The sequence below is a fragment of the Hyperolius riggenbachi genome, chromosome 7, assembly GCF_040937935.1.
Source record: "Hyperolius riggenbachi isolate aHypRig1 chromosome 7, aHypRig1.pri, whole genome shotgun sequence".
Classification (NCBI taxonomy): domain Eukaryota; kingdom Metazoa; phylum Chordata; class Amphibia; order Anura; family Hyperoliidae; genus Hyperolius; species Hyperolius riggenbachi.
In genome coordinates this window covers 324,286,572-324,300,364 of record NC_090652.1, presented here as the reverse complement: position 1 = coordinate 324,300,364, position 13,793 = coordinate 324,286,572, and the positions used below count along the sequence as shown (strand labels likewise).

Here is a 13,793-nt window from a genome sequence, read left to right as displayed (position 1 = left end):
CTAAAACCTACCTATGCATAGCCTGGGCGCGCTACCAGTAAAATTAAGAATTGCGCAGAAAAAGTGGGATCAGCGCATCACCAGGCCGCCTCCGAATGGCCTCAGCTCAGAGATGCGCTGAGCCCCCCCGGGGGGGGGGGGGGGGGTCTGCACATGAGTGGGGTCTGCACTCTTTTGCAGGTAAGCATTCATCTGTTTTTAAGTAGCGCTGTTCATTTCTTTGCTATGTTTGATTTAATTCTGGTCAGCTGCTCCCACTTGTTAGTTTTTCTTTGGTGTATATGCAGAGCCTCTGTTTGGGTTCAAGGTGCGTTTGTAGTTCCTGGGGGGGGCTCAGCGCATCTCTGAGCTGAGGCCATTCAGAGGCGGCCTGGTGATGCGCTGATCCCACTTTTTCTGCGCAATACAACCCCCATACATTTCACCACCATCCCAAACACCCCCCCAATAGACACTTAGACCCTCATACACACATATATACATGTCACCAGCCCCCCATACAGCCTGTGCAACACCCCCCCCCCCCCATATAAGTTCCCAGCTATAGCAAACACCTGCCAATCCCGTGGTACTAGGCCACAGTTGCCATACAGGTCTCATCCAATACAGGCTACTGGTGGTGAGTCCACTGTGAGCACAGCAATCGTTTAAGATTTGTCGGTGTGTCCATATATGGTACAATCTCGAATCCATGTACAATCGGTCAAATACAGTTAGACATTCTGTGTTGGAAATCAAGGTAATATGCTGCCCCCACTTTCTAGATTGACGAGGTAGAGACCTCGAAAGCTAATTATTCCTAAAAGGGAGAAAACGGTTGCAACCTAGCTAGCCAAATCAACAATATATAACAAGAAGACAATGCGGTAGTGTGTGTCTCCTGAGGACAGAGAGTTCCAGCAGAGATCAGAATAATCATGTAACATGGGGAAAGGCCCCCAAGGCAGGTGCCTAGGGCGCCAGAATCCACCAGAATAAGAGGGTGGGTGGTGACAGGTTAAGTTCACCTGTCACCAGCCCTGAAATCCGCTCTCTAAGTCCACAGCCTCCTCTTCACCCCTGCTACAGAGCTGTCTGAGGGGCCTGTATATGGCCCTGCCCCCTCTGAGGTGTGAGGGAGGGGCCTGTACATAGCCCCGCCCCCTCTGAGGTGTATAGTGCAGTGTCCTGTCTGAGAGGCCTGTATATGGCCCCGCCTCTTCTGAGGTATACAGGGCAGTGTGCTGCTGTCTGAGGGAGGGGCCTGTATATGGCCTTGCCCCTAAGAGGTGTACAAGGCAGTGTCCTGCTGTCTGAGGGGTCTGTATATAGCCACGCCTCCTCTGAGGTGTACAGGGCAGTGTTGCTGTCTGAGGGGCCTGTATATGGCCCCGCCCCCTCTGAGGTGTACAGGGCAGTGTGCCGCTGTCTAAAGGGCCTGTATATGGCCCCGCCCCCTCTGAGGTGTAAAGGGCAGTGTGCTGCTGTCTGAGGGGCCTATATATTGCCCCGCCCCTGAGGTGTACAGGGCAGTGTGCTGCTGTCTGAAGGGCCTGTATATGGCCCCGCCCCATCTGAGGTGTACAGGGAAGTGTCCTGCTGTCTGAAGGGCCTGTATATGGCCCCGCCCCATCTGAGGTGTACAGGGAAGTGTCCTGCTGTCTGAGGGTCCTGTATATGGCTCCACCCCCGAGGTGTACAGGGCAGTGTGCTGCTGTCTGAGGGGTCTGAATGTAGCCCCGCCCCTCTAAGGTGTACAGGGCAGTGTCCTGTGTGAGGGGCCTGTATATGGCCCCACCCCCGAGGTGTACAGGGCAGTGTCCTGCTGTCTGAGAGGCCTGTATATGGCCCCGCCCCCTCTGAGGTGTACAGGGCAGATTCCTGTGTGAGGGGCCTGTATATGCCCCACCCCCGAGGTGTACAGGGCAGTGTCCTGCTGTCTGAGAGGCCTGTATATGGCCCCGCCCCCTCTGAGGTGTAGAGGGCAGTGTCCTGTGTGAGGGGCCTGTATATGGCCCCGCCCCCAAGGTGTACAGGGCAGTGTGCTGCTGCCTGATGGGCCTGTATATAGCCCCACCCAGTGGCATAGGGACAGGGCTCCTAAAGAGGCGGGGGAGGGGCCCGGGGGGCCCATGTTCGTGTGGAGGGCCGTGCGGCCCATGCGCGCTATTGGGAGCAGGGAGCCACAGCCGCGGGGAGGGCAGCCCGACCTCTCCCTCCCTTCCTCTCCCCGGGGCCCCCCCTCAGATGCAGAGTGAGCGGCGCACGGAAGCGCTGTAGGCAGAACTCACCTCCCTGCGTTCCACTCGCCGCTGGATCCTTCCGCTCTGCATAGATGCTGATACACACGCTGCTTCCGGCTAAACAGGAAGCAGCATGTGTAACAGCATCTATGCAGAGCGGGAGGAGACCAGCGGCGATTGGAACCAGGGACGGAGGGGAGTTCTGCCTACAGCGCTTCCGTGAGCCTCTCACTCTGCATCTGAGGGGGGGGGGCCCGGGGAGAGAAAGGGAGGGAGAGGTCGGGCTGCCCTCCCCGCGGCTGCGGCTCCCCCCTCCATTATGTGGGGGCAAAGTGGGGGAAGCTACCTAATCTATCCTGGGGGGCAGCTACCTACCTAATCTATCCTGGAGGGCAGCTACCTACCTAATCTATCCTGGAGGGCAGCTACCTACCTAATCTATCCTGGGGGGCAGCTACCTACCTAATCTATCCGGGGGGGGGGGGGGGCAGCTACCTACCTAATCTATCCGGGGGGGGGGGGGGGCAGCTACCTACCTAATCTATCCTGGGGGGCAGCTACCTAATCTATCCGGGGGGGGGGCAGCTACCTACCTAATCTATCCTGGGGGGGGGGGCAGCTACCTACCTAATCTATCCTGGGGGGGGGGGGGGGGGGCAGCTGCCTACCTAATCTATCCTGGGGGGGGGGCAGCTACCTACCTAATCTATCCTGGGGGGCAGCTACCTACCTAATCCATCCTGGGGGGGGCAGCTACCTACCTAATCCATCCTGGGGGGGGCAGCTACCTACCTAATCTATCCTGGGGGGCAGCTACCTACCTAATCTATCCTGGGGGGCAGCTACCTACCTAATCTATCCTGGGGGGGCAGCTACCTACCTAATCTATCCTGGGGGGCAGCTACCTACCTAATCCATCCGGGGGGGGGGGGGCAGCTACCTACCTAATCTATCCTGGGGGGCAGCTACCTACCTAATCTATCCTGGGGGGCAGCTACCTATCTAATCTATCCTGGGGGGGGCAGCTACCTACCTAATCTATCCTGGGGGGCAGCTACCTAATCTATCCTGGGGGGCATCTACCTAATCTTACACTTACTTATCTAACCTGTATTGGGGGCACCTAGCTAGCCTATACAGGTGGCAACTATACTGGCTACCTATATTGGAGGCACCTACCTAACTAACCTATACTGGGGGCACCTACCTATCTAACCTATGCTGGGGGCAACTATTCTGGCTACCTATATTAGAGGCACCCACCTAGTTAACCTGTACTGGGGGCACCTGTCTAACTTATCTAACTTATACCGGCGACGCCTGCCTATCTAACCTATACTGGGGACAACTATACTGGCTACATATGCTGGAGGCATCTACCTGGCTAACCTATACCGGGGGCAACTATACTGGCTTACCTATGCCTGGCCACCTATACTGGGGGGACCTATAGCTGGCTATAGGGATTCTGATATGTGTGTGCGTCGGGTGTTGCCGGGGGAGGGGGGGGGCCACATCCAGATTCCGCATCGGCCCAGAGGTTTGTAGCTACGCCACTGGCCCCTCCCCTCTGAGGTGTACAGGGCAGTGTGCTGCTGTCTGAGAGGCCTGTATATGGCCCCGCTACCTCTGAGGTGTAGAGGGAAGTGTGCTGCTGTCTGAGAGGCCTGTATATGGCCATGCCCCATCTGAGGTGTACAGGGCAGTGTGCTGCTGTCTGAAGGGCCTGTATATGGCCATGCCCCATCTGAGGTGTACAGGGCAGTGTGCTGCTGTCTGAAGGGCCTGTATATGGCCCTGCCCCATCTGAGGTGTACAGGGCAGTGTGCTGCTGTCTGAAGGGCCTGTATATGGCCCCGCCCCATCTGAGGTGTACAGGGAAGTGTCCTGCTGTCTGAGGGTCCTGTATATGGCTCCGCCCCCAAGGTGTACAGGGCAGTGTCCTGTCTGAGAGGCCTGTATATGTCCCCGCCCTCGAGGTGTAGAGGGCAGTGTGCTGCTGTCTGAGAGGCCTGTATATGGCCCCGCCCCCTCTGAGGTGTAGAGGGCAGTGTGCTGCTGTCTGAGAGGCCTGTATATGGCCATGCCCCATCTGAGGTGTACAGGGCAGTGTGCTGCTGTCTGAAGGGCCTGTATATGGCCCTGCCCCATCTGAGGTGTACAGGGCAGTGTGCTGCTGTCTGAAGGGCCTGTATATGGCCCCGCCCCATCTGAGGTGTACAGGGAAGTGTCCTGCTGTCTGAGGGTCCTGTATATGGCTCCGCCCCCAAGGTGTACAGGGCAGTGTCCTGTCTGAGAGGCCTGTATATGTCCCCGCCCTCGAGGTGTAGAGGGCAGTGTGCTGCTGTCTGAGAGGCCTGTATATGGCCCCGCCCCCTCTGAGGTGTAGAGGGCAGTGTGCTGCTGTCTGAGAGGCCTGTATATGGCCCCGCCCCATCTGAGGTGTACAGGGCAGTGTGCTGCTGTCTGAGAGGCCTGTATATGGCCCCGCCCCCTCTGAGGTGTAGAGGGCAGTGTGCTGCTGTCTGAGAGGCCTGTATATGGCCCCACCCCATCTGAGGTGTACAGGGCAGTGTGCTGCTGTCTGAAGGGCCTGTATATGGCCCCGCCCCATCTGAGGTGTACAGGGAAGTGTCCTGCTGTCTGAGGGTCCTGTACATGGCTCCGCCCCCAAGGTGTACAGGGCAGTGTCCTGTCTGAGAGGCCTGTATATGTCCCCGCCCTCGAGGTGTAGAGGGCAGTGTGCTGCTGTCTGAGAGGCCTGTATATGGCCCCGCCCCCTCTGAGGTGTAGAGGGCAGTGTGCTGCTGTCTGAGAGGCCTGTATATGGCCCCGCCCCATCTGAGGTGTACAGGGCAGTGTGCTGCTGTCTGAAGGGCCTGTATATGGCCCTGCCACATCTGAGGTGTACAGGGCAGTGTGCTGCTGTCTGAAGGGCCTGTATATGGCCCCGCCCCATCTGAGGTGTACAGGGAAGTGTCCTGCTGTCTGAGGGTCCTGTATATGGCTCCGCCCCCGAGGTGTACAGGGCAGTGTCCTGTCTGAGAGGCCTGTATATGTCCCCGCCCTCGAGGTGTAGAGGGCAGTGTGCTGCTGTCTGAGGTGTCTGAATGTAGCCCCGCCCCTCTAAGGTGTACAGGGCAGTGTCCTGTGTGAGGGGCCTGTATATGGCCCCACCCCCGAGGTGTACAGGGCAGTGTCCTGCTGTCTGAGAGGCCTGTATATGGCCCCGCCCTCTCTGAGGTGTACAGGGCAGTGTCCTGTGGGAGGGGCCTGTATATGCCCCCACCCCCGTGGTGTACAGGGCAGTGTCCTGCTGTCTGAGAGGCCTGTATATGGCCCCGCCCCCGAGGTGTACAGGGCAGTGTCCTGTGTGAGAGGCCTGTATATGGCCCCGCCCCCGAGGTGTACAGGGCGGCGTCCTGTCTGCCTCTGTGGCACGTCATACACTGTACGGGACACAGATTACACGTATGGCAATGAATGCAGGGTCACTATAAGCTCACCTTGGCTCCATGTGGCTGGTGAATGATCTTCATTGTATCTGCAGGAACAGAAAGACAGCATGAGAAATCCTGACCAATATTTGATCCAGAGACCAGTACACTTCTGAGGCCAGGCAGGTGTTCAGCAGGAGTGGGGGGGGGGGGGTGCGTGAGGGCAGGCGGGTGTCTGGCAGGGGGTGAGGGCAGGCAGGTGTCTGGCAGGGGGTAAGGGCAGGCAGGCGTCTGGCAGGAGGTTAGGGCAGGCGGGTGTCTGGCAGAGGGTCAGGGCAGGCAGGCGTCTGGCAGGAGGTTAGGGCAGGCAGGTGTCTGGCAGTCTGGCAGAGGGTCAGGGCAGGCGGGTGTCTGGCAGGGGGTAAGGGCAGGCAGGCATCTGGCAGGAGGTTAGGGCAGGCAGGTGTCTGGCAGTCTGGCAGAGGGTCAGGGCAGGCAGGCGTCTGGCAGGAGGTTAGGGCAGGCAGGTGTCTGGCAGTCTGGCAGAGGGTCAGGGCAGGCGGGTGTCTGGCAGGGGGTAAGGGCAGGCAGGCATCTGGCAGGAGGTTAGGGCAGGCAGGTGTCTGGCAGTCTGGCAGAGGGTCAGGGCAGGCGGGTGTCTGGCAGGGGGTAAGGGCAGGCAGGCGTCTGGCAGGAGGTGGGGGCAGGCAGGTGTCTGGCAGTCTGGCAGAGGGTCAGGGCAGGCGGGTGTCTGGCAGGGGGTAAGGGCAGGCAGGCGTCTGGCAGGAGGTGGGGGCAGGCAGGTGTCTGGCAGTCTGGCAGAGGGTCAGGGCAGGTGGGTGTCTGGCAGGCAGGTAGGTGTCAGGCGGATATCTGGCAAGGGGTGACTAGGGTAGTCGCGTATGATGCTCACCATATACGTGCTTCCTAAATGGAGGGGGTAGTCCTTCTCTCGCAGCAATATCTGGAACACAGAGTGACAACATCCCATCACTACGGCAGCCTCCATTGCTGGTAGTCGGAGGAAGAGGACCTGTCACACCGACCCCAGAAGTATGGCGGCATCGCTGAGCTACAACGCTCCTAAACGTATACAAATCTATGTGTTACCTTTCTTTACATGTTCCATGAATTCCTGTACGGTCTGATCCAGGCTCACACCGCGATACACAACCGGGCGGAAATTGCGATGTTCGAAGGATCGAACCAAACGCACGGTGAGCGTCACGTCCTGCGACATCTGTCCGCTGCACTGGAAGAGACAGATAGCGTGCAGTAATCAGTCACACCCCTGTATAGTCAGCCTCTAAAGGACATAACCTCCAGCAACCAATCAGCATCCTCCATCCCCCCCCCCGCGCGAGGGTGTGCGCTGTCCCCGATCCTGTCCTCTCTGTACACACACAGCTGCACCTCATCTGCTGACTGTGACTGTGACATCACATTTGGGATGATGCCACCATCCTGGGCCTCACTGGTGAAAAAGGGGGAGCACAAATGTCGCCGGGAGATTGAGCGGATCTGCAGGTGGTGCAACAAATTCCCCAATAGCAATCACCAAAGGCAGCAAAAACTGTCGAACTAATCGCGGACTTCAGAAGGCATGCACCCACACTCAACCCAGTCTCCACCGATGGCACGAGGTCTCCAGGGTACACAACGCTCGGTTCCTGGGCACCCACACTCAACCCAGTCTCCACCGATGGCACGAGGTCTCCAGAGTACACAGCGCTCGGTTCCTGGGCACCACCATCAGCCAGCCTGGGCTCCACCGATGGCACGAGGTCTCCAGGGTACACAGCGCTCAGTTCCTGGGCACCCACACTCAACCCAGTCTCCACCGATGGCACGAGGTCTCCAGGGTACACAACGCTCGGTTCCTGGGCACCACCACTCAACCCAGTCTCCACCGATGGCACGAGGTCTCCAGGGTACACAACGCTCGGTTCCTGGGCACCACCATCACTCACCCTGGTCTCCACCGATGGCACGAGGTCTCCAGAGTACACAGTGCTCAGTTCCTGGGCACCACCATCACTCACCCTGGTCTCCACTATTGGCACGAGGTCTCCAGAGTACACAGCACTCGGTTCCTGGGCACCACCATCACTCACCCTGGTCTCCACCGATGGCACGAGGTCTCCAGGGTACACAGCACTCGGTTCCTGGGCACCACCATCACTCACCCAGGTCTCCACCGATGGCACGAGGTCTCCAGGGTACACAGCACTCGGTTCCTGGGCACCACCATCACTCACCCTGGTCTACACCGATGGCACGAGGTCTCCAGGGTAAACAACGCTCGGTTCCTGGGCACCACCATCACTCATCCTGGTCTCCACCAATGGCACGAGGTCTCCAGGGTACACAGCGCTCGGTTCCTGGGCACCACCATCACTCACCCTGGTCTCCACCGAGGGCATGAGGTCTCCAGGGTACACAGCGCTCGTTTCCTGGGCACCACCATCACTCAACCTGGTCTCCACCAATGGCACGAGGTCTCCAGGGTACACAGCGCTCGGTTCCTGGGCACCACCATCACTCACCCTGGTCTCCACTGAGGGCATGAGGTCTCCAGGGTACACAGCGCTCGTTTCCTGGGCACCACCATCACTCAACCTGGTCTCCACCAATGGCACGAGGTCTCCAGGGTACACAACGCTCGGCTCCAGGGCACCACCATCACTCACCCTGGTCTCCACCGATGGCACGAGGTCTCCAGGGTACACAACGCTCGGCTCCAGGGCACCACCATCACTCACCCTGGTCTCCACCAATGGCACGAGGTCTCCAGGGTAAACAGCGCTCGGTTCCTGGGCACCACCATCACTCACCCTGGTCTCCACCGATGGCACGAGGTCTCCAGGGTACACAGCACTCGGTTCCTGGGCACCACCATCACTCAACCTGGTCTCCACCGATGGCACGAGGTCTCCAGGGTAAACAGCGCTCTGTTCCTGGGCACCACCATCACCCAGCCCGGTCTCCACAGAGGGAACGAGGTCTCCAAGGTACACAACAATCGGTTCCTGGGCACCACCACTCACCCTGGTCTCCACCGATGGCACGAGGTCTCCAGGGTACACAGCGCTCGGTTCCTGGGCACCACATCACTCACCCTGGTCTCCACCGATGGCACGAGGTCTCCAGGGTACACAGTGCTCGGTTCCTGGGCACCACCATCACTCACCCTGGTCTACACCAATGGCATGAGGTCTCCAGGGTACACAGCGCTCGGTTCCTGGACACCACCATCACTCAACCTGGTCTACACCAATGGCACGAGGTCTCCAGGGTACACAGCGGTCGGTTCCTGGGCACCACCATCACTCACCCTGGTCTCCACCAATGGCACGAGGTCTCCAGGGTACACAGCGCTCGGTTCCTGGGCACCACCATCACTCACCCTGATCTCCACCGATGGCGCGAGGTCTCCTGCGTACACAGCACTCGGTAGTTTGGCAGGGGTTTGGGGTGCCAGGACATGTGTGCCTATAGGCTCCTGTGATGTAAGTTCGGGCCTGAGGGGAATGATAGCTGAGTGTGTTGTGTGCCCCCTCCTACACTGCGCCCTGAGGCTGGAGCCTCTCTCACCTCTGCCCCGCCCTGCACCCTGAGGCTGGAGCCTCTCTCGCCTCTGCCCCGCGCCCCCTCCTACACTGCACCATGAGGCTGGAGCCTCTCTCGCCTCTGCCCCCTACTACACTGCGGCCTGAGGCTAGAGCCTCTCTCACCTCTGCCCCGCCCTGCACCCCCACCTACACTGCACCCTGAGGCTGGAGCCTCTCTCGCCTCTGCCCCGCGCCCCCTCCTACACTGCACCATGAGGCTGGAGCCTCTCTCACCTCTGCCCCCTCCTACACTGCGCCCTGAGGCTAGAGCCTCTCTCACCTCTGCCCCGCCCTGCACCCCCACCTACACGGAACCCTGAAGCTGGAGCCTCTCTCACCTCTGCCCCGCCCTGCGCCCCCTCCTACACGGCGCCCTGAGGCTGAAGCCTCTCTTGCCTCTGCCCCGCCCTGCGCCTCCTCCTACACTGCGCCCTGAGGCTGGAGCCTCTCTTGCTTCTGCCCGGCCCTGCGCCCCACCTACACTGCGCCCTGAGGCTGGAGCCTCTCTTCCCTCTGCCTCGCCCTGCGCCTCCTCCTACACTGCGCCCTGAGGCTGAAGCCTCTCTTGCCTCTGCCCCGCCCTGCGCCCCTCCTACACTGCGCCCTGAGGCTAGAGCCTCTCTCACCTCTGCCCCGCCCTGCACCCCCACCTACACTGCACCCTGAGGCTGGAGCCTCTCTCGCCTCTGCCCTGCCCAGCGCCCCCTCCTACACTGCACCATGAGGCTGGAGCCTCTCACGCCTCTGCCCCCTCCTACACTGCGCCCTGAGGCTGGAGCCTCTCTCACTTCTGCCCCGCCCTGCACCCCCACCTACACTGCACCCTGAGGCTGGAGCCTCTCTCACCTCTGCCTCGCCCTGCACCCCCTCCTACACTGCGCCCTGAGGCTGGAGATTCTCTTTCCTCTGCCCCACCCTGCGCCCCCTCCTACACTGCGCCCTGAGGCTGGAGCCTCTCTCACCTCAGCCCCGCCCTGCACCCCCACCTACACTGCACCGAGGCTGGAGCCTCTCTCACCTCTGCCCCGCCCTGCGCCCTCTCCTACACGGTGCCCTGAGGCTGGAGCCTCTCTCACCTCTGCCCCGCCCTGCGCCCTCTCCTACACGGCGCCCTGAGGCTGGAGCCTCTCTCGCCTCTGCCTGGCCCTGCGTCCCCTCCTACACTGCGCCCTGAGGCTGGAGCCTCTCTCGCCTCTGCCCGGCCCTGCGCCCCCTCCTACACTGCACCCTGAGGCTGGAGCCTCTGTCACCTCTGCCCCGCCCTGCGCCCCCTCCTACACGGCGCCATGAGGCTGAAGCCTCTCTTGCCTCTGCCCCGCCCTGCGCCTCCTCCTACACTGCGCCCTGAGGCTGGAGCCTCTCTTGCTTCTGCCCGGCCCTGCGCCCCACCTACACTGCGCCCTGAGGCTGGAGCCTCTCTTGCCTCTGCCTCGCCCTGCGCCCCCTCCTACACTGCACCCTGAGGCTAGAGCCTCTCTCGCCTTGGCCTCAGCCCCGCCCTGCACCCCCTCCTACACTGCGCCGAGGTTGGAGCCTCTCTCACCTCTGTCTCGCCCTGCGCCCCCTCCTACACTGCACCTTGAGGCTGGAGCCTCTCTCACCTCTGCCCCGCCCTGCACCCCCACCTACACGGCACCCTGAGGCTGGAGCCTCTCTCACCTCTGCCCTGCGCCCCCTCCTACACTGCGCCCTGAGGCTGGAGCCTCTCTCGCCTCTGCCTCGGCCCTGTGCCCCCTCCTACACTGCGCCCTGAGGCTGGAGCCTCTCTCGCCTCTGCCTCGGCCCTGTGCCCCCTCCTACACTGTGCCCGAGACTGGAGCCTCTCTCACCTCTGCCTCCTCCTACACTGCACCCTGAGGCTGGAGCCTCTCTCACCTCTGCCCTGCGCCCCCTCCTACACTGCGCCCTGAGGCTGGAGCCTCTCTCGCCTCTGCCTCGGCCCTGTGCCCCCTCCTACACTGCGCCCTGAGGCTGGAGCCTCTCTCGCCTCTGCCTCGGCCCTGTGCCCCCTCCTACACTGCACCCTGAGGCTGGAGCCTTTCTCACCTCTGCCCCGCCCTACGCCCCCTCCTACACTGCGCTCTGAGGCTGGAGCCTTTCTCCCCTCTGCCCCGCCCCTCCTACACTGCGCCCTGAGGCTGGAGCCTCTCTCGCCTCTGCCCAGCCCTGCGCCCCCTCCTACACTGCGCCCTGAGGCTGGAGCCTCTCTCGCCTCTGCCTCACCCTGCACCCCCTCCTACACTGCGCCCTGAGGCTGGAGCCTCTCTCGCCTCTGCCTCACCCTGCACCCCCTCCTACACTGCGCCCTGAGGCTGGAGCCTCTCTCATCTCTGCCCCGCCCTGCGCCCCCTCCTACACTGCGCCCTGAGGCTGGAGCCTCTCTCGCCTCTGCCCAGCCCTGCGCCCCCTCCTACACTGCACCCTGAGGCTGGAGCCTCTCTCGCCTCTGCCTCCGCCCAGCCCTGCTCCCCCTCCTACACTGCGCCCTAAGGCTGGAGCCTCTCTCACCTCTGCCCTGCCCTGCGCCCTCTCCTACACGGCGCCCTGAGGCTGGAGCCTCTCTCGCCTCTGCCTCGCCCTACGCCCCTCCTACACTGTGCCCTGAGGCTGGAGCCTCTCTCGCCTCTGCCTCCGCCCAGCCCCCCCTCCTACACTGCGCCCTAAGGCTGGAGCCTCTCTCACCTCTGCCCCGCCCTGCGCCCTCTCCTACACGGCGCCCTGAGGCTGGAGCCTCTCTCGCCTCTGCCCTGCTGTCCTCCATCATCATTTGATGCACAGGAATAACCACAAGGGACAGGCAACAACTCCAGAAGGGATCATCAGGTCACCCCTGAGTCATATCTGGACTATAGAGGGCTCCCCCTCCATTGCTCATACTATGAACGGCATGTGGGTCATATCCGGACTATAGGGTGCTCTCCCCTCCATGGCTCAGACTAATGGCTGGTATGTGGTTCATATCTGGACTATAGGAGGCTCCCCCCTCCATGCCTCAGACAGTCAGACTATGACTGGTTATTTGCATTGTACATTACAGGGCAGTATAGTGTCACCTGACAGCATCACTAAGTGACAGCATATGTAGCAGAGCTCCTGCCCCTCCCTCACCCTGAGCATAATATACATGTGTCTGTAATATGTATACATTATATAGACACCAGTAGCCCCGCCCAGTCACACCACACCCAGGATCGCAGCCTGCAGCTCTGTCACTCTCCCTGCTGGCGGGGGAGGAGCCACGCGACGTCAGGAGCCACACGGCACAGAGATACTCACCTCATACAAGCACGTGCTCCGCCACACTCCTCGCTGCCGCAGCGGGGCGGGTCGCTATGGTGACACGCCGGAATCCAGCCTTTCATAGAGCGGCGCACGAGTAACGTCATGACGTCACTGAGTGGTGGTGTCCGCAGTACGCGCGCGGCCATCTTCCCGGAGACCAGAGATCATTGCTTGCTATAGAGATGCCTCCGGCGGTAGAGAGAGAACCCGCCTGTGTCTCCAGAAGCCTGCCGAGGTGTCTAACATATAGGATTAGAATATATAATGCACTTATTTTATATATATATATATATATATATGACCCAGACTGCACCTCCCTGCTGCCTGCCCTGACCTCATTCTGTGACCCCGACTGCACCTCCCTCCTGCCTTCCCTGACCTCAGCCTGTGACCCAGACTACACCTCGCTGCTGCCTGCCCTGCCCCTGACCTCAGCCTGTGACCCAGACTACACCTCCCTGCTGCCTTCCCTGACCTCAGCCTGTGACCCTGACTATACCTCCCTGCTGCCTTCCCTGACCTCAGCCTGTGACCCCGCCTACACCTCCCTGCTGCCTTCCCTGACCTCAGCCTGTGCTGTGACCCCGACTACACATCCCTGCTGCCTGTCTTGACCTCAGCCTGTGACCCTGACTACACCTCCCTGCTGCCTTCCCTGACCTCAGCCTGTGACCCAGACACAACCTCCCTGCTGCCTTCCCTGACCTCAGCCTGTGACCCAGACACAACCTCCCTGCTGCCTTCCCTGACCTCAGCCTGTGACCCCGACTACACCTCGCTGCTGCCTGCCCTGACCTCAGCCTGTGACCCCGACTACACCTCGCTGCTGCCTTCCCTGACCTCAGCCTGTGACCCAGACTACACCTTCCTGCTGCCTTCCCTGACCTCAGCCTGTGACCCTGACTACACCTCCCTGCTGCCTTCCCTGACCTCAGCCTGTGACCCCCAACTACACCTCCCTGCTGCCTTCCCTGACCTCAGCCTGTGACCCTGACTACACCTCCCTGCTGCCTGCCCTGACCTCAGCCCATGACCCAGACTACACCTCCCTGCTTCCTGCCCTGACCTCAGCCTGTGACCCCGCCTACACCTCCCTGCTGCCTTCCCTGACCTCAGCCTGTGCTGTGACCCCGACTACACCTCGCTGCTGCCTGCCTTGACCTCAGCCTGTGACCCAGAGTACACCTTCCTGCTGCCTTCCCTGACCTCAGCCTGTGACCCTGACTACACCTCCCTGCTGC

General features: G+C 61.1%; 1 protein-coding gene across 1 annotated transcript in view; it reads right to left on the bottom strand.

Moving 5' to 3' along the window:
- C7H2orf76 (chromosome 7 C2orf76 homolog) overlaps window positions 1–12,653 on the bottom strand; it is a 54,796-nt gene extending 42,143 nt beyond the window's left edge. Inside the window, exons 1-4 of the mRNA XM_068246330.1 lie at window positions 12,547–12,653; window positions 6,770–6,911; window positions 6,573–6,623; window positions 5,729–5,766 (exon numbers count right to left, since the gene is read on the bottom strand). Of these exons, the coding sequence (XP_068102431.1) occupies window positions 5,729–5,766; window positions 6,573–6,623; window positions 6,770–6,899 (219 nt within the window). The 5' untranslated portion in view covers window positions 6,900–6,911; window positions 12,547–12,653. The remainder of the gene's footprint in view (window positions 1–5,728; window positions 5,767–6,572; window positions 6,624–6,769; window positions 6,912–12,546) is intronic.
- Between the last annotated feature and the right edge of the window lie 1,140 nt (window positions 12,654–13,793).